The 26,424-nt window shown below is 36.9% G+C and overlaps 1 protein-coding gene across 2 annotated transcripts in view; it reads right to left on the bottom strand.

Annotated features, from left to right (window-relative positions):
- Window positions 1-1,643: 1,643 nt before the first annotated feature.
- The window catches only part of srgap3 (SLIT-ROBO Rho GTPase activating protein 3), a 99,735-nt gene continuing 74,954 nt past the window's right edge, over window positions 1,644-26,424 (bottom strand). Inside the window, exons 7-22 of one of the 2 annotated variants that reach the window (XM_088636376.1) lie at window positions 26,122-26,343; window positions 25,466-25,567; window positions 24,465-24,662; window positions 23,895-23,979; window positions 21,601-21,628; window positions 19,571-19,673; window positions 17,960-18,020; window positions 16,725-16,802; window positions 15,441-15,575; window positions 14,400-14,505; window positions 13,164-13,391; window positions 12,482-12,561; window positions 7,937-8,117; window positions 6,491-6,640; window positions 4,630-4,957; window positions 1,644-3,438 (exon numbers count right to left, since the gene is read on the bottom strand). In XM_088636376.1, the coding sequence (XP_088492502.1) occupies window positions 3,022-3,438; window positions 4,630-4,957; window positions 6,491-6,640; window positions 7,937-8,117; window positions 12,482-12,561; window positions 13,164-13,391; window positions 14,400-14,505; window positions 15,441-15,575; window positions 16,725-16,802; window positions 17,960-18,020; window positions 19,571-19,673; window positions 21,601-21,628; window positions 23,895-23,979; window positions 24,465-24,662; window positions 25,466-25,567; window positions 26,122-26,343 (2,502 nt within the window). In that variant the 3' untranslated portion in view covers window positions 1,644-3,021. Of the gene's footprint in view, window positions 3,439-4,629; window positions 4,958-6,490; window positions 6,641-7,936; window positions 8,118-12,481; window positions 12,562-13,163; window positions 13,392-14,399; window positions 14,506-15,440; window positions 15,576-16,724; window positions 16,803-17,959; window positions 18,021-18,527; window positions 18,559-19,570; window positions 19,674-21,600; window positions 21,629-23,894; window positions 23,980-24,464; window positions 24,663-25,465; window positions 25,568-26,121; window positions 26,344-26,424 lie in introns of both variants that reach the window. The other variant, XM_088636377.1, reaches the window with a different exon arrangement.

Below are 26,424 nucleotides of genomic sequence, written 5' to 3'. Positions count from 1 at the left end.
CATAATTGTATACTAAAGAAGGTTTCTGAGCCCATTATGATTTAGCCCTTAATTTCCGTGGCAGAAACCCTAGCAATAACTGAACCAGACACTTGTAAAAACAGACTTTTATAATCAAATTACGGCAGAGCAAAGTGTTTACAATGGGCCTATCACACAGCGTTACAGCTGCCACAAATCAACTCTGTCATATGTTATACACTGCTTTGCAAATGTCTTACCTTATCTGAGATACAATCTGTGGATACAGTGTACGTACACTGGGAGCTTCAAAGTTTTCTCAAAGACTCCACTAGTGTTGTTTATCAGTATACTAAATTTGGTAATAATGCAACTCAGTTTTGGTTGAGAAGAGATGAAGCTTGAGTTTTGGCATTCTTTTATTCACATTAATCAGAATCTCAAATACCCGATTACAACAAATATATAACAATAGCCATTTATCACTGTACTGTACATTAGCAGCCAATAAGAAGTGTTGCAGTAGCTCATTCAAAACTACTGAATGTGTGAGCCCTCCGGTCACTCTACTGCAGTACTTTAATACAAACCTCTTGATTACTATATTGATCCTACTAATTTTCAAATAAATACTTAAAGAGCTTATTATAGAAACGTTAGATAATGTACTGGATTATAAGCCAAAGAGTAAGTACAGTAGCAGTGGGATCTATCACCAATGTAATCTAACTGACACACTATTATGTTCTAAAAAATACCAGTCTATCCCAGGATTTTAATTGAAACAATGATTGTCTAAAACATCAGTAGCACTGATGTTTAATTTTCAATCATCATTTCACTGTGTTTCTGCATAAAAAAGGAAAAAACGACTAGTTAAAACAACAGAACATTGCAAAATGTCTCAAACTTTTGCACAGCAGTGTATTAATTCCCCTTCTAATTCCAGATCTGCACGTTTTATGGCACCCGATCAGTACATGCATGGAATTTTGCTTTCCTTTAAAAAAATTGAAATATTCAGTGTGAATTTTTTTTCCCTTACTTTGTTGCCAAAGCAATTGCAAAGTGTTCAAAAAGGTAGGCAATGCTTTTTTTGGGTGCATCTTAGAACTTTAAAAGGATCTAGCAAGTGACACTAAATGGTCAAAAAGAAAGATTAGTGACAGATACGGCAGGTAAAACTGAAAGTTTAATTTCCACCAGTTGCAGTCCGTGGAAAAAGATAAGATAAGATCACTTTATTTGCCATTTACAATTTCTTGCATTAGGAATTTGTCTTTTTTGCATTCCCCAGCTTGCTCCCCATCAGATACACAGAGACACAGACAGGGAGGAGAAGCTTGGGGTCAGGGCGCAGGGTCAGCCATTTATACAGCACCCCTGGAGCAGGTGGGGTTAAAGGCATTGCTCAGGGGTCCAACGGAGTAGGATTCCATTGCCGGCCGTGGGATTTGAACTAGCAACCTTCCAGCCACAAGTGCAGATTCTTAACCACAGTGCCACCTCTCCGCCCAGGAAAGACAATTAATGAATTTCAAAAAACTGTGAAATACCTGGAAGCCTAGGCTTTAAAATGCATTAACAAAAGAGAGTATAAGACACCATCCTAGACAATGTTAGCTAGATTGTAATGCCTCCTTTATTTAGGGTATTGATTTATTTTCTAGTCCTTGTGACTTTTTTCTCTTTTACAGAGATTTCCAATTCTCACCAACTGTAGGGATGACAATTCACCTGGACAGTGTTTCCAATAGTGTATAGACTACAAAAAAAATGTAATTCCTGTTTCTTGACTAATGAAATATATGAACTTGAAGTTACAAATATTGCCACGGTAAGGTAATAACTAATAATATTAATGCTTAAATATATGTTAAGTTTAACTTGAATAAAAATAATATAAATAACTAGTATAAATTAATGTCAATTTTGTAAAACTTTGTCAGCGAACGTTTTAGGTATGTTTTGCAAATACCATGTTTAAATCTAAAAATACTGATCTTTGTTTTATGCATCATTTCTAAGTGCATCAAAACAAGAATATAATATATTCAAAATGCAGTTATTTGTCCAAATAGCAGAATATGAGGTTTTCTTTGTCGTGTGGTTCATGCTCCATGCAGAAACAAAAGTTAAAAAAAGAGAAAAAAAGAAACATGAACTCAGACCCAATTTGTTTAAATGTACACTATTTGTTTTGTATGACAAAATGCCATTCTCATCTCCTTGCCTGTTCAGTCTTGGCCTGTACAAGATAAACACTTCCAAAAATTAAACTACTCATCAATATTATACAAGTTAAACTACATATCTTACCACAGGTTTCTGACTAATAGTTTGTATTTTGGCTTCTGGTTTGTATGATATCTGCATGTTTTATACTCATGCAGTTTTGCTATTCTGTCACTTGAATGTTTATCCCTTATGCCACAAACCAAAGGAGTACCTCTTGTTTCTATGTACAACTCAAAAGCTGATACTGGTAAGCGTGAAGCTCAACCTTTGAGACAAAGTCCTTAACATGTTTTCATAATCCAGTCCGAGATGGAAGTCAGATCCCAAGGATGCTTCTTATCTCTACAAAGAAGGCTGACTGAGCAAGATAATGTGGTCAATCATCTAACTGACCAGGGCAGAACATGAAATAATGCCAGACTCATTTGTATTGCTTCATCTGCAGTACATGAAAAATGACCAGCCAAAGAAAATGTACATTTCTGAGGTAAAATTACAACTAAAATGTGTAATGTATTTTCATACTTGTGCTCCATTGTCATTACACTGCATTACATGTTAATATTCAAAAATTGTCAACTGGAGCTGTATCTGGTTTATTAGTTTGAAATGGATGTTAGACCTTGGACTTTAGAGCTGGTTATTTTGATAATTAAGGTTCAGTTCAGGTGCCTAGAGTCCAAGAGAAAGCAAAAAATAAATAAATAAAACTTGCTCAGCTTCTGAGCTACCACTTCTTGACATAAATCACAGCCTTGAACAGACATTTATTTACCCTTGGCCACCTCACCCTACTGTGACCGGTGTGATGCTATTCTCCAGCTACATTGTGCCAGATTTATCTGAAGAATTATTGGGAAATAGCTTTTCCGTGGGAGTGACGGCTGGGCTGCCCATGCCGGAACTGCTGCTGCTGCTGGAGCGGTGCTGGACCACGGGCCTGACGGGCCTCATGGGAGGTGGCCTAAGCTGGGCCCCAGCCAGCCTGGCGGAGAGCGCCGGCTTGAAGGTGGTCATCATCTCGGTCGTAGAGCTGGTACTGCGGCGCATGGCCGCGTCAGGGTCACGGATCATGATGGTGTGCAGGGGGCTGGCGGGCTCCGAGTTCACAGAGCCCATCTGAGGGTTCTTCATGGGCTCCAAGGTGTCCAGCACAACATCAGGAGCTTGTTTAGCAGTGTTCTGTCTCTCTAGCTCCCGAAGCTCATTCAGTGCAGTGCTCATGGTCTTTTCAATGTCCTGAGAAGACAGAGATCTCGAAAGTTTAGAACAAAACTTAAAGCACCATTTAATGGGAGAAAGAAGCAATCTGGTACAGGTCTGAGGGAACAACAGCTTGGCCATGAGAATGAGGAAAGTAGAAACCAAAGTAAATGAAAAGATCCAAGGACCGAGGAAGATATAAATGGGAAATAATAGCTTTTTACTTGCATTTATACTTAGTAGAGCAAGGTCAAATTCTTTCAGTCAAACCTTCAATCACTGAATTCCATTTATAGCACCGTTTGCATGTTTTAGAGGAAATTACCAGAGTGTTAGGTTAATTTTACAATTGAAAATTACTCTTCATTACATAAATGAATGTATTCTAGAGAGAACAACTGCATCTTTTGGTTTCAACTTACAGCACTGACCTTGTACCTGCTGGGAAGGATCAAGGAAGAGAAGACTCTTCCAACCCATTTTCCAAAGGAATCATTTATCTACTGACATGTGGCAAGTTCTGCGGTGACATCCAGAAGGGTCAATGCCAACTGGAAGAGTGGACAGTTCCACCTGACATTTCAATGGGTTTGCAGACACTTACAAAGTATTATGGGCCACCGTTTCACTGGTTTTGGAGAAGAGCACTGGCTGACTTAGTGTAAGAAATTAAATTAATTTTACGAGTTTACTCTGACATTTCTATTTAAAAAGTGGCATTACCCATTGCACCAATCCCCCTACTCAAACAGTTGACTGACAGGCACCATTTCTCTTCAAAAGAGGGAAACTGTGATCTTCAAGTGAAAACTAAGTTACCAAATGTAAATCAGCATAGAGAAAGATTCTTTAAAATAAACTGCTTTCATTACAAAACAATTTTAAACTATTTTTAATGTTTAAAAGCTATACAAAAATCAAGGGCTATAATTCCCTTTAAGCAGCTTGCTCTGTCCACTACTACATTTCAGTTCACTAAATGCTAAAAATATGGCCACTATGAAATCACTACTACAGTATGTTTGCAGCTCAATTAATTTTAAAGTCTGTTATTTATGATGACGTCACTTCAACCTGTAACTGTTTTTTAGAAACAGCAGTATTAGTTTTGGAGTCAAACAAAAGAAGGAGTGTGCAAATCCTGTCAAGTGAATGATGTAATTCCTTGTTCTTAACTGAAATAAACAGGCCTGGTCTACTTGAATGAACACACGTGTCTCTCATTACCTCTGCCAGGGCCTCTGCTTCCAGTGACTTGTGGTCTCCCAGGCTGCTGTGTCGCGTGGAGGTAGGCACTGGCCTCAGGGGATGGCCTTCGGGCAAGGTCTTCCTGTCAGGGTAATTGATGCTGCCAACGCTACCAAATGTGGCCAGCCTCCGTTTCTCAGGGCTCTCCACACGGCCCCTGTTTACCGATATCTTGTGGGGGCTGCTTGGGCAGGCCGCAGCTCTAGGGGGAGTATCAATGACTGGACCACTCCCTCTGGGGGGGCTGTGGGAGTCAGTACCACTTCTGCGTCGAGGGATAGCAGCCCCATCAGATCTTAAACGCACCCTGTGGACATGAATGAACAAGGCACACTGGTATTTCACAGTGGTGATCTCAGATCTTTCTGAACCTCAAGCAGGTACAGTACACTAAATCTGTATTTTGAGCTGGAAAGACCAAAGTGGAAACACTAAGTTATTCCCATAAATCTGGATCCTTGAATGATGGATTATGCCCCTTGCCTTTACCCGAATGCGGAAGGCTTATTTATTAATGCTCCTTGGAGAGTCCTTAATGTACTGTACATTTCCCATTAAGCCCAATGAGGTCCCTATGGAAAGACACAGAGGCTGCTTCCAAATCAAGCTGCACAGGAATGCAGTGGCCTTGATGTGTGCTGGTAAAGTTTCTGTTTCAGGGAACCAGGATTCTAGGAACAGTCTAAACGTTTTCTTTCAAGCATCTAATGCTACCACCACGCATGGTTTTGTGTACAAAAGCTGGCACAAGAGCACTTACTACATATCACAAAGAAAGGTCCTATTTTTAAGGCCCAGGTCTAGGATCTAGGCAGCTGAGGTTGTCTCCCCTGAGGATTCAGCCAGTAGCACAGGTCTTGAAGTCCTGCATAGGCATGGAGTTGGCACTCACAAGATCCTGGAGTTGTGGCCATTCTTCATGAATGAAGCACTACCCCTGTTGGAGTGTTTAATGACCCCACCAACACTGAGCAGCCTGGCAATAAGGAAGGCCAGTCTCTTCAATTCATCTGGATAGGAGCCAATTCATTTAGAGAGGATGTGGCCCTGGCATTTAAAACTATAACAAACATATTATGATGAAAAGTGAGTCAAGGATGCACTAATACAGTACTGCATCCATGCATTTTGACAAGGTTGGTGGTTTAATATAAAGCCAAATGGTAACATTCAATTTATAGGAGATGCACTGGTAAGCAAAACACCAGTACATCCAATGAGCAGGCCAAATTGGAATAAAAAAGGGATCCTTGAGGTCTATTGAGGCAAACTAAGCCTTATAATGACAAGACTTATAATAACAAGCCTAATCACCTGCAAAGCTGCACAATGGTGAGCAGCTTGAACATTTTTGGCTAAGAATCAGATTCACCCAAGATCCAGAAATGGCCCAGGATCAGAGTGCAGACTCTCTCGGCTAAGGTGAAGCATAACCCAATGGCAGTAACAGGGTTAAAAGAGAGGCTCAAGTTTTTCCATGCATTTGTTCTCAATGAAAGCTTAATATTTAGCATATTTCATTTCTAAAAAATATTGAGGACTAAAAAAGGGAAGAGAAAATTCCACAATGAGAAAAAGAGATCTCAAAATCCACACATTATTTAAAAATGTAAATTTACAAATCAATATTCCTTTCATACTTGAACACTTTGCCGTAGATTACAGCATACGATAATAGAAAGCTAAATAAAATGTGAAAAAAATATCTCTAGGTTTATCTCAGTTAACCATTTGTCAACTGAGATAAGACGCAAAATATATACTTCAATCTCACTGACAGACATCAATGAGAACAAAGGAAAAAAGAACCACATTCTATACCAAAGTAATGTGTACACACCTGCCCATTACTCCACCAAAGCTGTAGTCTGGAGAGTGCTCGCAGGGAGACTGGATGTCATTCTTTGACGAAGCCTTGTCATCTAAAAGGGGCCCGCTGCTTGCTTCACTGTCTGCCTTTTGGCTGAGACTGTCAGAGAATGCATCATCCCTGTATACACATTTTAGAGAGGGACAAGCAATTGTCAGGTTGGAGCACTCACATCCCAGACAATTCATCTCAATTCATTTTAAAGGAAAGTTAATACAAGAAAATATGTCCATCACGTGCTAATTTGACATCTGATTTCTATATTCACTGAGAAAGCTGCAAAACATTACAAGGGTTTTATGAGCAGCAAAGTTGCTCCACTATTTTACCAAGTAAAGTAAATGCTCCTACTACAGATAAACCACAGTAAAATTAGATGATGAATTATCTGGAAATAAAGCTGTTCGTGTTGCATAGCACCTATTTTATTTTTTATGCAGAAAACTGATATAATAAGATTTTCAAAAGATATTAAATTGAGTCTGAAATTTTGTCATGATGGTCTTGTGCCAAAGCATGTTGGATCTGCATCTACATTTTTTTCTGCTGGCTTAGCTTACAAATCATTAATCAAAAAAGTAAAGGCATAATTAAAACCCTTCAGAATGTTCAAGATGTTTATAAGACCTTGTCCTTGGAACCATTACAATTATTTTATTGATAATTCAAAAGCATTAAAAATGTAACAGACAAGGACTGGAGCCAATAGGATCTGTTAAATTTGATTGCCTTCTCAGTATGTAAATATATGCAAGAATTCTTTAGTATTATTTCTTCATGAATAATGATGAGGTAGTCATCTGCACAGTCAAATGTCAGTGATTTTGTTTCCACATCGCCCTAATTAGTAGGAACACATAAACCTGTTTTAATAACATTATCACCAGCAACACATCGGCATCACTGCAATGTTAATGAAATGGTGCAAATTAAGCAAAGCTGAAACAGATTTTACTTAGTGTATAATTATGCTGTCTTTTACATGACACTGCAGACATTGTACAAAGCAATGGGAAAACAAATTAAGACAAATATACCTATAAATACATAGACACGCGTGGATAAAGATAAAATCAATGTCAGCCTTAATATTATTTTAAATAAATACCTACCAATTCCAAAAATGTAAAGTGGTCTTAAATTAGACAAAATAGATGGGATTTTAATATTGGACTACCCGCAGGTTTAGGCTGAGCAAGCAAAAAAATGCCTTTATAGCTGCAAAGAGAGAATCTTTTCTGAGCCGTCAATTACGCATCAACAACTATAATTAAAAATGATACATTTCCTTTTAAAAAATGTACCAGCGGCTTTAGTTTTCATCTTAACCTTAGGTTCACCAGCTTGGCACATGCACCTTACTAAGGAAGAAAGGCTGAGTATCTTAAACGCATCAGACAATAAACACCAGCTTACATGTCTTGTACCACAATGTACTGGTGAGGTATCAAACCGTCCACTCCATTGTGACGTCCTTCCCACCAGTCCTCTGAAGCCCTGTGATACAGCAACAGGGAGGCACCTTTTTTGAAGGACAGTTCCCGGGGCGACCGGCCAATGTAATCAAACTTGGCAATTGCTTCAATCTGTTCCACTTCTGGAAAGAAGGTGGACAAGTTAGAAGTTAGAAAAATACGGGTATATGTTTGCTTTTATTTCCCATTCGAAACACAAACAAAAAATGGTCATTGGAAAATTCCAGTCCAACATACCTAGTTTTTACTTTGACATAAAACTAAAGAATTACCAAGATCAACATTTGCCTTTCAAGAACTGTCACTTTTTTATTTTATTCCAAATAAAATTTTTTAAAACATCTTCAAACTTGTAATGTATACTACAAAGGAAAACAAAGGAAGGGTAACCTGAAGATGCTGGAAGAGGATAATTCTAAAAAAATGTTTTTTACATGGAGTTTGCAGTCTATATATTTTCTGAGTGTAAAGTTGGTTTGGAACAGCAGAGGATCTGAGAAGCCGGGTTCCCTTCCAGTTTAATTGCTTTTTTAATAACAGTTGCAAGAAGAGCATCCCAGACAATTCTAGTATCACAGAAAAACACGTAGAGGACTGAATATCATTAACACCATTAATATACAGTGCCCAGCTCATGGGAGGATTAATTAACAGAGGAGTTTTCAATTTCTCCCATCATTATTTGGATAATGCTGTGAATTGGTCCTTGAAGGTATGGTGTTTCAATCCATTCTTCTCCAGTTGTATCTTTTTGTGAAATATTAATGAAAGCTACAGATTACTTAGACTCCCTATGGAAAAACAGACGACACAGCTGCTGTATGTCGATCCCATTTCAAGCTCCAGTTCCCATAACTACATACAGGAAATACTGGACTCCCCTTACATCCAGCAGAGAAAGGCAACTGGATATTGTGAACTAAAGGCACTTTATTGCTTTAATTACAAACTAAATATCTTATCACATCCCACAAAATGAATATTTTATTTTGGGCGTGTGAACATCAAAATACATTGTGGTTAATGTGATCAGAAAAATCCCAATTTCTTATGATCTAGCAAAATGCAGAGAAAAAGTTTTTTTTTGTTGAAAATCTATCTAGAACATCAAACACAGAGGTGCATACACAAAACCTAGGCATAACAAGACAAAACACCTTAAGTCTAAATTTCCTAAATTTCCCTTTGAGTCTTTTAAACATTCTACAATTATCCTTGAGAATAAATCTAAGTAAAATTACAGGGCTCATTTCTTTTTTTCTGTGGTCAAGCACACATCCATGAATCTCTGAAAAGATTTGGAAAACTAGTAGATGCAACTACACAGCAATGTCCATACACACAGGACACTCCTCATCTAACACTACATTCTCAGAGCAGCTACCTTTTTCTGAAACAGGATAGTGATGTGGCCTGCACCGTCAATGAGATATTCATGCTTCAATGTTTTCAATTAATCAGTTGTAAGGGTCAAGGGGGTAAGCAGATGTATAAAATAAAACTGCTCTCTGCAGAGTATCTTTTAGTCAACCGGAAAGCGCAATCATTTCTATTAAGGCCTCCGGTGAGGGGTGAAATTGCCTAAATAGTAGGAAACAAAATGCAGCCTCGTTTTACTCTTAACCTAACTGCATCAGTATTTAGTAACACACAGGCAATGTCATGTTTAAATAAAGTATTAAGATCTAATATTCAGTGTCTACAGAAAACATTTGACCACTAGCTACCTTATAAAAGATGGGAGTGACAAAACTAATAAATTAGTTTTAACACTTCTGTTTATTTTCTTCTTTTGAAACTATTCTCATGTATAAAAAGACAACAAGTTCACCTAGGAATATCTGTTTCACCAGTTCCATAGTATCTCCATATAAAAAAAATAATTAAATGTTACAATGATTAAGGAAAAACTGTAACTTTTAAATGGCTAGTGTTCAACATACAGTATAGGCAAAAGTAAAACTACCACATAAACGTGTATATCACATAAACAATTAAAAATGTTTATATGATAACCCTGATTTAGAAACATTTAAAAGTCACATTAGCAAGTAAACTATGGTTGAGATAATGACAAAAATTGAAGCTTGAATGAGTTAATGTGCAATTTAAACAATGTAATGAGGTCTGAGTCTGCTCTCTGCTCAGCCATATTAGTTTCTCCAGTTTCAAAATGTGGAACCAATTAACGTTTGTCATGAAGAGCCTGATAAATGAAACCCCATATATGACCCATAAATTCTTGTGACATTAGCCCACTTCTAAAGATCTCAATACATATGAAACAAAACACACTGCACACTTTCTACATACATTATGCATTTATAGCCAAGTATTCTGCATGTATTGCAGGCATTTTTAGACACTCTACATAATTCAATAGTATTGCTTTTGTTGCTGTAGTCAAGTGTGGTTAATATTCAAATAACACTGTCAGAGCATTCAGAAGAAAATGAAATGAATACAAAAAGGAAACTCAGACTGGGGAATGTATTGTTCACCTAAAACAACACAGAGCTGTGGAACACTTGGGACTAAATTCGAGGAAGATCCTGCCAACAGTCTGTACAAACACTGCCTTTTGTTCCAAACAGGGATTTGGTTATTTGTTATCTTGAAGTGCTAAACTACATTTAATCACATTTTGTCTTTACATTAAAAATTCTAAATTCTTGAGGGTAAAAGAAAATGTGTATTTCATACACTACTGCTCTTCATATATCTGAGTGAGTAATCATACCATTAAATAATAGTTCATTACTTAATTTTCTTCTGCTGTAGTCAATTCAGTGTGAATCCATTCATACCCCAACCTACCCATTACCCAATACCCATTACCAGAAAGCCAGATACCATGTATGATACTGCATTGCAGAATTTAAGATGACTTTTAAACTACAATATCTAATGAAGGGAATAGTTTACTTTTTTCACACTCACTTTTGTTGCTATTTTTTCAGTAAACTGTATTATAGCTATTACTGAAGATTAGCACAGAAGCACTCTCTCTTCTTACTGCTCCCTGTTTTAAACATACAGTACAATGCCTACTTAATAAATGACATACTATCAATATCCATTGAACTTGAATGTGAGTTAATGGGCATAGCCACATGTGTTTTAAATTATGCTTTAAACAGACACAATTGCAGGATTTGTTACTGTCCTCCCAAAATAGCTTTGCTGTGCCCTTTACAGAATGTGGGTCACATTCAAGAGAAAATGAGGTATTGCATTTGGCGGAGTCCCTTACTTTGCTGATTCCTCTTTTTTCACAGGAAACTGTGGTTTTCTGTGTTTTTTAAAAACATTTTTATAGGAAGACACCACAACTGATTAAAACAGACATTTAATTTCTACGCCATCCACCATAATTATCGGGTTACACACACTCTTCACAAATCCTGAGAATGAAGATTCTTAGGACTGCCAACTTATTTCCACTTATTCTGGGAGATAAATATGTTCAGTGACGTTTTAATAATTGAGGGTTAAGAAAATGAAGTAGCAGGATTTTGATTAAAAAATGAAATTGCACCATTTATTTATCATAAAATCCACAGCGAATACTCACTCTCAAAGTAATTCGGCAAAGATTTGGTTTAACCTCCGCATGTATGATTCTTGTCACTATTCTAGTAGTTGTGCAGTGACTAAGAGAAGCAATTTGTTTTATTAGGTGCAATATGGTTAAGTGGACAGCAGAAGGCACTGTCCTTAAATGCTTAAATGAGCTGATGGTAAGTTGCTCATTACACATCTAAGAATGACTGCAGAGAAACCAGAAATGCAGGACCTTTCCCATGAACAAGAAACTGGAATCATATTATATTAGCAAATATGTAAATAAAATCAATACCCTTTAGAAATAAAACCTTGAAACATTCTATAAGAAGACACAAAAATATAAAAATATAATAATAATAATAATAATAATAATTGCTTACACTTATATAGCGCTTTTCTGGACACTCCACTCAAAGCGCTTTACAGGTAATGGGGACTCCCCTCCACCACCACCACCAATGTGCAGCATCCACCTGGATGATGCGACGGCAGCCATAGTGCGCCAGAACGCTCACCACACATCAGCTATCAGTGGGGAGGAGAGCAGAGTAATGTAGCCAATTCATAGAAGGGGATTATTAGGAGGCCATGATTGGTAAGGGCCAATTGGAAATTTGGCCAGGACACCGGGGTTACACCCCTACTCTTTTCGAGAAGCACCCTGGGATTTTTAATGACCACAGAGAGTCAGGACCTCGGTTTTACATCTCATCCGAAGGACGGCGCCTGTTTACAGTATAGTGTCCCCATCACTATACTGGGGCATTAGGACCCACATGGACCACAGGGTGAGCGCCCCCTGCTGGCCCCACTAACACCTCTTCCAGCAGCAACTTTTATACAGGAATTGCAAGAGTACTGAATAGCCTTGTAATATCAGTCACCTGAATTTGCTTTTACAAGGTCCACTGGAACTCACCGTCATCACTGGTATGAGGCTCAGTGCCATTGTCATGGTCCACTTCATCAATAGTTCCTGGCTCACTGTGAGGACTGTCACTGCAGGGAAAACCCATGGAAAAGGCTCAGACAACAGCAATGAAGAGAGCAACACAAATGGTACGCTAGGTTTTTAATTAATGGAGTCCATGAATCCTACATAATTGTTCAACTGTTTAATTTTGATAGAATCACATTTTTGATGCTTCAAAGTCCTATTCTGTATGTGATCAATAAAAGGTAACTGCTCCTCGAGACATGTTGATGAATTCTGTACGATGGGTAGCACGTGTATTGTGTGCCACAACACACACGCAAGGAACAGGATCTGTTGACCATTAAAATGCTTCCTCTACTAAACTGATTGCTCCATAGATTCATCTTAAAATAGTTTTTGAGCAAGAGTTTTTATAAATGAGAAGCGATTCCATGTCATAACACAGAATGAACAGAATGTCTGGTATAAAACCATCAGGTTTTACCAGAAGTAAGGAGCATAAGCAAAAATTAGGAATGAAAGGAGGCAAACTGCTTCATCTTGACGTTTAGTTGTTAGAAACTAACAATAAAGTACACTGATCATGAAAGCAAATAATTCGTATCTTCTAAAAACTAGGATGTTGATTTCACTCTTGGGTTTAAATACATTTCACTTAGCTTACCAGTACTCTTCACCTCCAGTCATGCACTTCTCATACACTGGCCCATCTAGCTCCCTATGGCCGGGAAAGATGGACTCGTGGTGAATTATAATTGTCTTGATGACCTCGTTGACATGGGCCTGACAAGCAACTGGGTCCTGACCATCAGGGATGGGCATCAGTGTGGGTCCAAAGCAAATGGCTAAGTTATAGGGATCCATCATGTTTTCATCACTGTATTGTGATAAGCTGGAAGAGAAGCAGTAACAGCTCTGGAAGTAGTATATTATACATACCAAGAATAAGAGCATATTATGGAACAGACAATCTTTCTTTTGCCACTACTTTTCTACTATGGCTCATACTCAAAACCGAAAAGTGTTGCTCCACTTTCACTCAGTGAAGTAAACACCATTTATACTGAGCGTCTATCCTAAATAAGAAAGATTTTGAGTAGAAGAACTGTAAGTTTCTTTTTTCACAAGAGCTCTTATTCAAATTTATGAAATAGCCAGATAAGAAAGAATGTGCACTGAGTCTTAGACAGCTTTAAGTAAGGAATAAGACTCAAAATGTGGAAATAAAATCATCTTTTGCTGTGCAGACAAGTACAAACAGCACCAAGTCAATGAAAATGTAATAAAAATAAGGAGGTCTTCTAAGGCTGTAATTGATAGCTTTGAAAAAAGCTAAACAGGGAGGGAAATGCACTATCTTTGACAGCTTTAAGTAAGGAATAAGGGTGGAAATAAAATCATTTTGTTTTGCTGTGCAGTCAACCACAGATAGCACTAGGTCAATGAAAATAGAATATAAATGAGAAGGTCTACTATGTTTTCTGCATGGATTACAACACCCATTTCTCTGCAATTGTTTTCTTTACAGTTTGAAAGTTATTGTATTTGTACTTAGCAGAAAGTGTTATTTATAATTTGATCTTCCCTGTGGTTTATAATTCTACAAAACATTTTCATCAAGAATGAAGTGTGTAATCTTTTCTCAATTATAAGATCATTCTGGAGCTTCAACGTGATACTCAAAAGCATTGATAAAATGCAATGCCAGATAGAATGCAGTGGCCTGAAATCTTTATGCTACATTTTTCTCTGCATTTACCATCATATCGTATCCCATGGAAGCCAAAGAAAACTAGACAAAATTACATCAGACAGCAATAAGATGACATAGCTGGGAATCTAGTATGTGACATATGAATTGTTTTTGAGCTGCAGAACATGAAATGAATTTCAACCTTACTGATTAAGAAATGCAAAAAGGTATCTCATGACAATGATGATAGTCCGAGGAAGAGTCACAATAATCTGTTGGATATGATGCACTCTTTCAGCAGGAGATTCCAGTTCTAGAAGACAAAATAATACCCATTGATTCATTTAATATTACACAAAAAGTCTTATAAAAATATTGCAGCTTTCATTCAGTCAAGTTACTTCTTAACTGTAAAATAATGATCTTAACACAACCACACTTTTAGGGTAAACTAATGCCAGAATTCACATAAGACGCTGGGTGAAAGATGAGTGATTTATGTAAACTTGTCAAGAGAAATAACATGATTAATACTCCTGCAAATCATTTACAGACACATGGTTTCCTTTCTGTAGAACAAACGGCTAATTAAGTGATAGAGCTAGCTGGGCCATAAAACGATTTCTTGCACTGGATCAGATGAGAATAACCGATGTGCTCCCAATCTCCATCATAATTTTCCTTATATAAAATCAAGAGTAAAGGTCTTCGGCTCAAAATAGTTTTCACAGGTTCTGTGAAGCATTTGTAAAGGAGCAGATTCCCAATATGTATTCATGAGCTTCGGGGTGCAGTGCATCTGGATTTTCTAGTGACTCCACTGTGATAAGGACATCCTGAAAAGTTCTGTCTTTGCTTAGTGTCTACAGGTTAACATCATAAATAAAACCCCTTAAGCACACAAGGTTACAGACAGAGACAAAGTACTGTGGCAATTCTTCAACCTTCTGGGGAAAAAAAGAAAAGTGAAATTAAGGCTTAGTGTTATAACTAGAGACATGAAAATGCAAGGAGACCTAGGAATAATAATAAATACATAAATAAATAACCATTATCATCAGATGTTAGTCATATTCAGTTTTCTGGATAATATAGTATAGAAAATGCAAGACGGACATTTTAGAGGAAGAAAAATGTTGAGGACTATAAGAGGACTATAAGAAATCTTATAGTAGTTGTCAATTACGGCCTTATAAGAAAATGAAGCAATTCATTTACGATTTCCTTTTTGAGATGAAGGATACTTACTGATTGTTGACATCAAGTCCAGGAACCTCTCCTTAGGAAACAGTGGATTTTCCAGTCCCCTGAAATAAAGCTTCAGGACTCCAGCCACTGAGTTTATGTCATGTTCATTTTGATCATCTGTCAGTGGGTCCTCACCTGAGACAACCAAAATAACACAGACTAAATGTCTTATTTTATTGGAACATAATGTTAATATATAGATTGCTTATTATATCAACAACATAGCAGGGTGTATATTTCCATAAACCCAATCAGAAACTACTAATCAAAGCCCTAAAAGTGTTACAATATAATAATACACTGCTGTATTCCTGAAAAAGCTTAGAAGGAAGCAATGGCACTTCTTGAAAGATAAATGGTGCTGTAAGTACTACAGCCCAATCCCAAAAGAAATTATACAACCCGGAACCACTGTCCTTCCTGGTCACAATAATCTAGAGGCTGTTCCAGACACAAAGGGCACAGGGTTGGTCTACACCCTGGACTCCAGGCCATTGCAGGGCACACAAACACATACAGAAACAATTCAGAGATTAATTCACCTAGCCAGCATGTCTTTGAAATGTGGGAAGAACACCTGGAGAAACCAATCAGAAATGTGAGGAGAACATGAACAGAACCCTGGGGCAAAAAACTGATGTGAGGCAGAAATCCCAATTGCAAACAGAATTAGAAGTTCATTTAGATGGCTCTGTTTCTCAGTGTTGTGAAATGGTCCGAGCTGATTAACATATCCATGACTCTTGAAAACATCAGAGGTTATTAATATTCATATTTCCATAAAATCATGATCTTACTGACTGAGATATTAGGAATCACTGGTCAAATGAACAGACTAAGTGCATGTCTGATTTGAAGACCATGAGGCAGAATCCCATTTCCTACCCTAGCCAGAACAATCAAATCTCAATCCAGAAAACCAGACGAACCAGTGGAACATCTACTGTAGGTCCCAAAACTCAGCTGAATGAACTACAGGTCATTATATTATTTCATGGGGGTTCTCAATATTTATGCCTAATGTGTAGGAAATTAAATCTTTTAGAAATTAGTACTGCAGCACAGTAAATTTACTACTTTTTGCTGACTTTTTAACCTTCCTTTACATTGTTTCTTAACATCAACATCTCCCATGATAAATTAGTTTGAGAAAAAAGGAAAGAATAACATGGGAGAGTGAAAGACTATTGTTCTACATTAATGGAAATGGAGGACTGGCATTTATTTTTCAGACAGACAGGTTTTGGAAATGAGACATACAAACCTCCTGCAGTGCAGACTAACCTCTTTCAAATGAATTTTTTATATCGTTGACTTCAACCTGAGATCCCGGAACTCTAAATATACCCTGCTGTTGAAGACCTGAAAAAAGAAAAATATTGACTCATGTCAACTGGATTATTATCTTGACACTGATGCATATGACAATTGAAATCAATCCAGAAACCTGCAGAGCACAAGAACTGAAAACTGCTTTAAATTGTTATAATCACATCACACAGGAGCTGGGAAATTACATCAAACTGAGAGACAGCTTCTCTCAATATCTCAACATATTCACCTAATATCAAAACATCTTTCTGGTTTAATTGATTATTTCTTACTATCTGTAGGTGGGTTATTCTAAATCATTTTAAATTATTATAGTTTAAGGTAAATTAAAGCTAAATAACAAAGTTAAAATACATGCACAAAAGATAATGCAGGTAAGGGCAAATGGGCAAGATTTATCTTCCAACTGACACATAACACATGCTCCAACTTAAAAAATGAAGTCAAGAAAACTTAGGATGGTGGTGTTTTAATTTGAATTATATGGATTTGAGGTTATATGATTTACTAACTGCCTTGTTGTGGAGCTAAGGATATTTATCAATCTTTATAAGATATGAATAATCGTTAATAATAGATGTGAAGATTAAGTAAACTGGCAGGCTGAAAAGAATAAGTAGCTGGGAACACAAACTAAATATAAAAAGCAGTTCCACTTCTTGAGACTTTTTAATTAAGGTGACTGTCACCTTCTTCAAGGAGTAGTCCTGACAGGCAATGTTTAAAAGTTTGCCACTAAGAAGATGAATAAAAAAAGGGAATGGGAAATAATTTCAGAACCGTGTCATTTTACAGCCTGAAAATTTTTATGACTTACTTGTGGCAACAGTAATGTGAGTCTATGTAAATCTTTACACAGATTCTATCATTACTACAACATGTGGAAAACACTGAAAAGCACAGATGTCGAGGTATGTAGACTAGAAATATTTTATTACACTGAAATAGCTTGATTATTATCCCACAGGAACTTTTATTAGTTCCTAATAAAAGGGTCCTATAGATTATTTTTAAATACAAGCCACCAGCAGTAACTCGTATCTTTAAAATATTTTTTATGAAAAACCCTTACTGAACAATTCAAGGAAATTCATTCAGAATAGAAGATAATTAAAATATTAACTTCTTATGTCACATATTTACTTCTAACTTCTTATTGTTGCAATAGTGGTATTGATTATGCTTACCATACAGATTGATGTACCGAATGCAGCTTTCCACAACAAGGGGTATGACTTGACCTGAGTCCTTAAATAAAAACATAAAGAGTTCAATTATTCTAGAAATGCAAACCACAGTTTTTAGTTATTCAGATCCTTTTAATGCTTATTTATCTCTGCTGAATGAAGACAATTTATAATAATTTACATTTGTATGCAGCAGGCTGCACTAAATGTTAATTACAGTAATCACAATTAGCATTCATAGTTCTACATACAAAGTAAAAAACAATCACTGTAATTTGTTTAAGTTATTGCGCATTTGTTTTCTTATGGAAGTTGTGGCAACCTTTATATTGGATTTTTTTTAAATAGATTTTATTGTTAGATTCAGGCTTCCAAAGATCAGATCCACTGCAGATTTCTATCTGGAAAATGGACGAGAATTTAACGCTGGGATTTAATGCTGAAATGCATTATAAAATACACTTGGCGTATTAGTATGCTTGAATGAGACACAGAAAAGGCAGAAGAGAGTTTAGTGTCCTTGTTTAAACCTTAGCTTTCAACACTAGATTTCTCTTTCAGATAGTACCTGGTTTCTGGTACGAGCATTCCGTCTTCCTCTGGTAAAGAAAGCAGCACAGCAGGGGAACAAAAGAGGGGAAGCAAGAACCAAAAAAGTTAAAGAAGCAAACGGACCTTTCCCGTCAGAGAGGCCAGGAAGCTAAATGCAATGGCAGCTTTATGGCTTGAGATGCAGGGAAAGGTGTTAACAGCTGTCGAAATCAGTCCTGCACTTCCAGAGCTATCATCGGAATCGGAAGTTAACTTTGTCAACCGGAAACTGCGTGCAGGAAAGCCCACTGCTGCGCCTTCTCTTCAATGCAGAAGAGAAACGGGCTTTCCGCGTTTCCAACAGGCCTTATTCTTCCATACAGCCTTAGCTTAGGAGACGTGAAAAATTTGCCAGAATCCGGAAAAAAAAATCTACCTTTTGGACCGTTCAAGTCCGTTTATGAAACGGAATGGACAAACTCCATCCATAAAATACGCAATGACAGTTCAAATCATTGCTAAACAAATGGTAAATTGCACTTCACCACTTATGGGGAAATGTCCATGACATTTTTATGTCAAAGATGTCATAACAGCATGCTTCTCTCTTGCACTCCCTAGCTTCTTAATCTCTGTACTGCACCATCCCCGTGCTCCTATTTTTTTGGCTAGGGCTTCTGCAGAGAATTGGTTGTCTTATGTATGCGGAATCAGTCATTCTGAACTGGAAATAATTAAAACTGAAAATCCCTCCAGTATACACTGGGCATGCATTTTCAGTGTTGTCGCATTCATGAATGTACATTCATGAATGACAAAAGTTATACTTTCGGCTTTTTCAGTATCCGGTATAGAAAAGGCCGTAAACTGCAAAAAAAAAGTCAAAATTTTGGGTTATCTCACTTTCCCTGCACAGAAGCTTTCCCAGCTGCAACCACAACTGCCTGAATCTGAAAAGCCATGGAAAGAAAGTGCAAGTGAGATTAATCAGAAGGCATAAGATGAGGGAGAGCCGTGAAGGTAAGTCTAAGCCACCAATCCATTTAGCATTCAGGGACTCTCAAGCACACCAGTGAGTACCTTGATGAATGTTTCCATATTGCCGTTAAACAGTTTATGATTATACACTGATCGAGGTCTAGGCTTCCTCATTTTCTGTGGTTTAGGGGGAAGTGTTGGGGGCCTAAGAAAAATGATGAAAACACAAACACCAAATACAAAAACACAATTACTGCAATGGGAAACAGATATTAGGTGAGACCTTTTCTGAGAGCCTGTCCTATGTGATGCTAGGCCTACAAAAATTAAATAGATCAGAATGAAAGGAAGATTTAAGACTGAAATGCAATGTCAATGTCAAATTAGTTTGAGAAAGCAGGAATGACTGGGCAACCTGCATGAATCTGTATAGATAACAAGAGTTTTAAAAAGTATGGTTGTGTGTGCTGCATGAATCATGCATTATTTGCCATGTAATTAATACAAAAAAGCCACTGAAAGCAAATATTTCTTGTTTGAACAGCAGAGTTGATTTCAAAATGATTTACGTTGTTGGCACATAATGGTAGTTCACAGAGCAAAACAAACAGCAATATAAACAGATAAAAATTAATTTACTAAAGTACGCTTGATTTAGATTTAGAATAATTGCCATTTGAATCCAATTGGCCATTTTATCAGTACAGGCAGCATTTGAGGCTCAAATGTATAGAGCTCAAGCTTGCACTTGCATGCAATGCATAAAACCAATGACCTGTGAAACTGAATGCACACTGAAGTATATTTATGAACATTAAGTGAACAGACAAAACTAGAGAAGACACACCTATACAAGGTGGATGGAAAACTTAAACAACATTAAGTAGCTGATCAAAATTAAAGTTCTTTTCTAATTATAAAAATTATCAATAGAGCCTCTATTAATTTAGGTTTGCATATTCCAGAAGGTTCTGACACTAATATTTTAAATTAATATTTACTATTGTGTTTATTTTCAATGTACAGTTGGTGTATTCTTTTTGGAATAGGTAGAGATAATCTAATCTGTACGATCTATAGTATTCACTACACACTAAGAACACAACAGCATTCTCTGTTTACTACTCCTTGGCCTGTAAGAGTTTTACATGAAACAATATTTTGGTGACACTTTCATTTCAGCTATTCAGTTGAAAATATGCATCTAGCAAATCCTTTACAAACATTTGGTGGTTTTGGCTTAAAGGATAGGGAGGTCTGGTTACTCAGTTGTGTACTTTTGCTGTGTGCGCCACTCACAGGCAAATTGGCAAACAATCCTTTATTAAATCCCTCTGCCCACTGTGACACATTTATTGTAGGTAAACTTGCAGCTGCTCTTGTATCCCCACAAAAAAATTAAAGTGAAACAAGGAAGACAGGGCGGAACAGTGCCTATTAAAAAACTTTAAGACAGACAAAAAAAAACCTTCACTGGAATACATGGAAAAGTCACAAGTTTTTCAAAAATGGGATTTTAAAAACTAACTGAGGAAAAGATGCACAGTGAATGATGGTAATCCAAGCGGCTCTGTGGGATTTAGTGAATGTCCCTATTCTGCCAAGCTTTATGAGAAAGGATCAGCTTAATGAGCTTTAAATGTTCCAACTGCAGCACTTCACCTCACTAATAAAGGTGCAATATGGTGTATTCTAAGACCTGGAACCTTATTTTGGTTTAAAGTGAAATCTCTAAAGCTGAAAAACTTCAGTAAATTGAGCTGACACTGCACTTGCAGGCATGCTAGAGCAAGCCAAGTGGAAATATAGAGCAGCAAGAAAATAACAAAGACCTTTTTTAACATCAGGCCAATTATTTGTAGCAGCTTAGCAACAACAACTATGTTTTAAAGAGTGGCAACAACACTCCACTTCCATTAAAAAAATCAGGTGTTATTCATTACTGGTCTCATTTACATTTTTCCCATAACATTTTAGCATTCTCATGACCACGAAGTATAATTTGGATACATGTTGGATGATTAAATTCCCTAAAGGAGATAAAAATTATCAACAACTAGTCAATTATTTTCTGTTTCATATTGAGCAGCTACTTGGAGCACAATAATCGGCGCTGCTATTTCATTTTTTACCTTGTTGTGCCACATTCCGCCCTTTCACCTAAAAAGCAAAAGCAAAGCATTAGCCTTAGGATGGCATAGAATTCTTATCCATTGATCTCTAAACCATTGACAAAAGATTAAAAAACAATTTAACATGTCAATGTGAACTGAATATCAACGGATTGAGGGCCCATTATATAGTGATATTTTGCAGTAGCTTTAGAAAACAAAAGTAACAATGTAGGGAGATTAAATGTAAAATAGTGAAAATAAAAAGCCTAGAGGGAAGAAGAACTAATTCTGTCGAGCAATATCTGTTAGAGCACACTAGTCCTCTTGTAGGAGGTCAGTTGGTGTGAATAATCTAGTTTCCATGCCAAAAAAGATTATTTCCCACAAATATGTGTTTTTGGAAAGGGAGCACACCTATGAAGTGCATATAATAAAATAGGAATAAGCAAATAATAAAAAGGATACAGAACTGCACACTAGCTCTTTCAATTCAAGTGAAGCTGGTGGCATTTTATAATATAAAATTTTGGCATGGAAGTATAACTTTGTGGTCCCTAGTGCAAATTAATGAAGTTCTTGAAATAGCTCTACTAGATATTTCACTGATGGATTTCTATGCACTTTCTCCAGTAAATGGCACCCAAATAAGTCCAATTTTCTTTATTTTATAAAATTTATTTAATAAAATTAACTACAATTTTACTTTGTGTATATCACCTATTCAATGTAGTTTTTAATTGAAGCCTTTTCGTGAATATTTTAAAAGGAAATAACAGGCAAAAATAACATTCAGTCAACATTTGACCATGAAGTACACAATCCAAAGGACTGAAAAAGTGTCGAATAACTTTGACTATTTTCTCCAACTCTTTTCTAAAGTACATCTTTCTACAGCAATTTCTGCTTCCTATCAAAGTCTTTATTTCACACATACACTGTGTCCATTAACTGCAATGAAATTTCAAAACAGTAAAGATTGTTTTAAACAGCACTGCAATTACAATCATATAAGCATTCAAAAATTAAATTATAATTATATGTAAATTATAATTGGCCTATTTCAACTGCCAGGAGTCCACAACTATTCAGGATTTAGTAGTTCAATAATTGATGGATTATATAACTCGGCAAAACAAATGGAAAACGCACTCTGCTCATCTACAATGGTGTAAACAGAAGAAAAATAAGAACAAGGAACATTTTTATTAACAGCAATAAACCACAGGCTTCCAGTGGGGGACAATCTGCTGAACCAGAAACCAAAAATACTATTTGTCTGCAACACCCCCATTGGAAAACATGGCTGCACAATCCAGTACATGTAATGGTTACAGAATTGCATTGTTCACTCAATTGTCTTGCCTCACTTGCCTCTTGTCCCTAAGCTTGTTGTTTTGACTAATATACAGAGAATCTAATATCTAGTAGAGCGAATCTAAACAGCTAACAATCTTTTGACAACAGAAGATTCTGTCTAAAAATAAAGAAAATCAATGCACTGAAATGCAATTGAAGCAGTTGAAACACAAGTGCTGAAACTTGTAATCCTATAGGTTCACTTGACTATAATATGTCTACAAACCATGTACAGTACATGCTGTATTACATTTATGAATATCTAATTGTAAAAATGGTACCCAACATACAGTATCTAAAGAGCTGTCTGCGTACAACGTCACAAAAAAGAGATGTCAAAACATTCACAGCTGATGAAATGGGACAATAATTGACCATATGGGATAGTGTCTTGCTGAGCAGGATTTTTGAATCTGTGGCTGGACTCAGCTGGCCGAAGGCTGGCATATTATCAATTAGATTAATACCTGTTATATGAACAGCTGCTTAGTAGTGTGTATGTGTGTCCATGGGAGCTTTTGTGATTTATGGGGCGTGGCTGAGTACCGTAAGGGGCTATAGATTAATCTTAATTCTTAATATTGGGGGATGGTGCAGACAGATCACAAGTAAACTGGTCTTCACAGCCTTGAAACATATTTGCACTTCAGGCACTGGCCAACACAGGCTCTCTTCAGTAGTTTTCTCACTGACACTTAATGGCACATTTCCTTTGGCACTTTTTTAACACACTGTCGCATTTTTATTAAAATATAAATTTTGTTCTATCTAAAATATCCTGCAAGTGCCTATGTCCCCTCTGTCCTGTTACATTCTGTTCATCAGAAAGCTTCAATGTTCTTTTTATAAATCTTTAGGACAATCGTTGAATTCCGTGTATAATTAGGTAGCTACAGCACATGCCAAGTTTACTGTAGTATACCATAAGCTTTGATCTGTAATTCATTATGCCTTACCTTCTCCAAGGGTCTGTTTAAGGAGGTCATGTTTAGCCTGGAGTTTAGTGATGAGATTACTCCCATTTAGGTATTCTTTGAATTTCTGTAAATAAAAAGTAAGGGTGAAAAGTCTGATATGACAAATGAAAATGAAAATATCATGGTGTAAAATTGTAGAAGCGTACAAAGCATCAGCAACTCATTCTGGAAAATATACCTGCAATACAGAGAAGAATCTGTGAAGAAAATAGCTTAGCTTTACCAATTCATTCACAAAAATAAACTACTGTAAAAAATGAAGCTTGTCACAATTGTCAAGTTTTAAGACATTTCATTTTGATTCCCAAAATATTGTTTCACAAAACAGATGACCATGTAAAAGCTACTGTACATGACCATCAGGTACGTAAGCTTCAGGTTAGTAGTGGTATTTAATCATCCTATATTTGAATTTCATTTAAAGCTAGTTTTAGATTTTGAGTTTCACTTACTCATTTCTCAGGAGTGATCAACCATGGTATTGTATTTTTCAATTTAGTGTATTGTATTGATCATTTTCTAGAAAAATAAAAATAAAAATCTACTTGCAGTAAAATAGAAGACTTCCGTTTCCTGCTGGTTGGCTCTCCTTTTGGCGATATTAAGTTTACTCATGTATGTTTCGGAGGCTGCTGACTTGATGGACTCGGTGGATCTACTGTGCTGGAATGCATCTGACACATCAAAATCTTCGACAGTTAACATGTCCTGCAAGGTCTGCATTGTTGCATCCAGGGTTTTTCTCACCTGTGGAAAAAAAAGTATTCTCTGCATGTCATCTTTAACCATCACGGGAGCTGTTTATAAATATATGTACTGTAAGTACTGTAGTACCGTTAGTGTTATGACACATATAGAGTATATGACTTTTTATACACAAGCTGTTTGGTTTCAACCAGTTAATACAAAGCAGGAGTTGTACTTCGAAAACTTTGCCGATTTTAAAAGATATATTATTATTTGTATCCCATGTTAATCTTGGTTAAAATTGGAGCTGGAGGTGATAGTACTGACCCATCTATTTGATAGCTGAACTGGCTACCATACCAATACATCACCTTTATACTGCATACTGCATACTGGCGACTTTGCCTTAAAAGAGATGCTCATTCCTTGGTTTAATGCAAGATGACCTGAGGTCAAACATTAGTCTGACTAACACAGCTGAAAATGAAAGCAGTGTGACAGTTATAAAGGCTGTGCATAAAAATAGCTCTAGGCTGGTTCAGGTTGCTATAAAGAGTAATGAACCACGTCACTGAAATGAAGGTGATGATCAATTATATATCACATATGATAGACAAGGGGCTGTGGGTGAGAAACAGAAGTGCATACCAAGTGAATTAACTTATTTTAAAATCATATCCAATCAGTAAGACTTAAATCATGAAACCATAATTAGAAAAAACTATTGACATCCCTCCAGTCACATTTTATTCTCCTCTCTGGGACGATAACATTTTTTGGAATATATTAAGCATCACCCACAATAAACTGTGCCTGAATTTGTTCACATATGCTTGTTCTTTCTCCCTGGTTTTTGGTGTTACCTCTTCATTCTCTATCTTGAGGGTTGCCAGTCTGGACTGTAGCTGATGGTATCGCATCAAGAGCTCAGTCTGAACTGGCTGCTGAGCACTGACTTGGCACACCTGAGAAAAAAGCACCACAAAAAAGGAGGTGTAAACTTCATGAGCATTTTTCATTAGCATTTCACAGCATAGTTGTGCATGATACATATTAAACTTTTCAAAGCTAATTCCTTCCCCAGAAACAAAACATATCTGAGTATGTCTGCACATTTATTAATCTCATACAAATGTTTTTTTAAAGCACAATCTATTAAGAAAAGGAAATATCGGCATTAGCTGGAGACTGCTTGGAACATATTATCTGCAAATATGGGTTATTATGCATCACTTCCATTTTCTGACAGCACTTCATCCATAGACACAGTGATGGTGGAAGTTATGTGTAATAACTTACAGTCCCTCTACTTTGGAAGGTCTGGAGAATTGCATGGAGACTTTTCACTGTAACTGGTCTTTAAAATCTAAGGAACTGAAATGAGCAAATGCAATATAGGAACAGGTAAGGACTCTTGTATTTCACTGATCATATTTCATTGTTGGGGGGGGGAGGAGAGGGAGAAGATATTATATCATTAAAATTGTGCATCTGAAAATCTGAACGGTAGTTGTGTCACCTCATCTCCCATGTGAGGTTGGTACTCGAATTTCATCGGGGGGCAGAAAACCTGGTTGTGCATATCCATGATTTTGTGTTTGTCGCTGCGTGCATCCAGGTTATCCACAGCGTTCTCGATGATATCCAGTCCCTCGTGCCTGGAAGTCTCCAGGTTGTACTCCGCAGAGAGGTAAGTTCTGAATGTGCGAGCCAAACTGGCATGGTAACCCAGGTCACAGCACTGTAAACAAACAGTTCCTTCATTGTTAAGCGATCTCAGTCTTCAAGACTTGGAAAGCCTTGAGTGACACACAAAGTATTC

This window comes from Lepisosteus platostomus, chromosome 6 (genome assembly GCF_059453375.1).
Source record: "Lepisosteus platostomus isolate fLepPlt1 chromosome 6, fLepPlt1.hap1, whole genome shotgun sequence".
NCBI lineage: Eukaryota > Metazoa > Chordata > Actinopteri > Semionotiformes > Lepisosteidae > Lepisosteus > Lepisosteus platostomus.
This window is presented reverse-complemented; position numbering and strand designations above follow the sequence as displayed.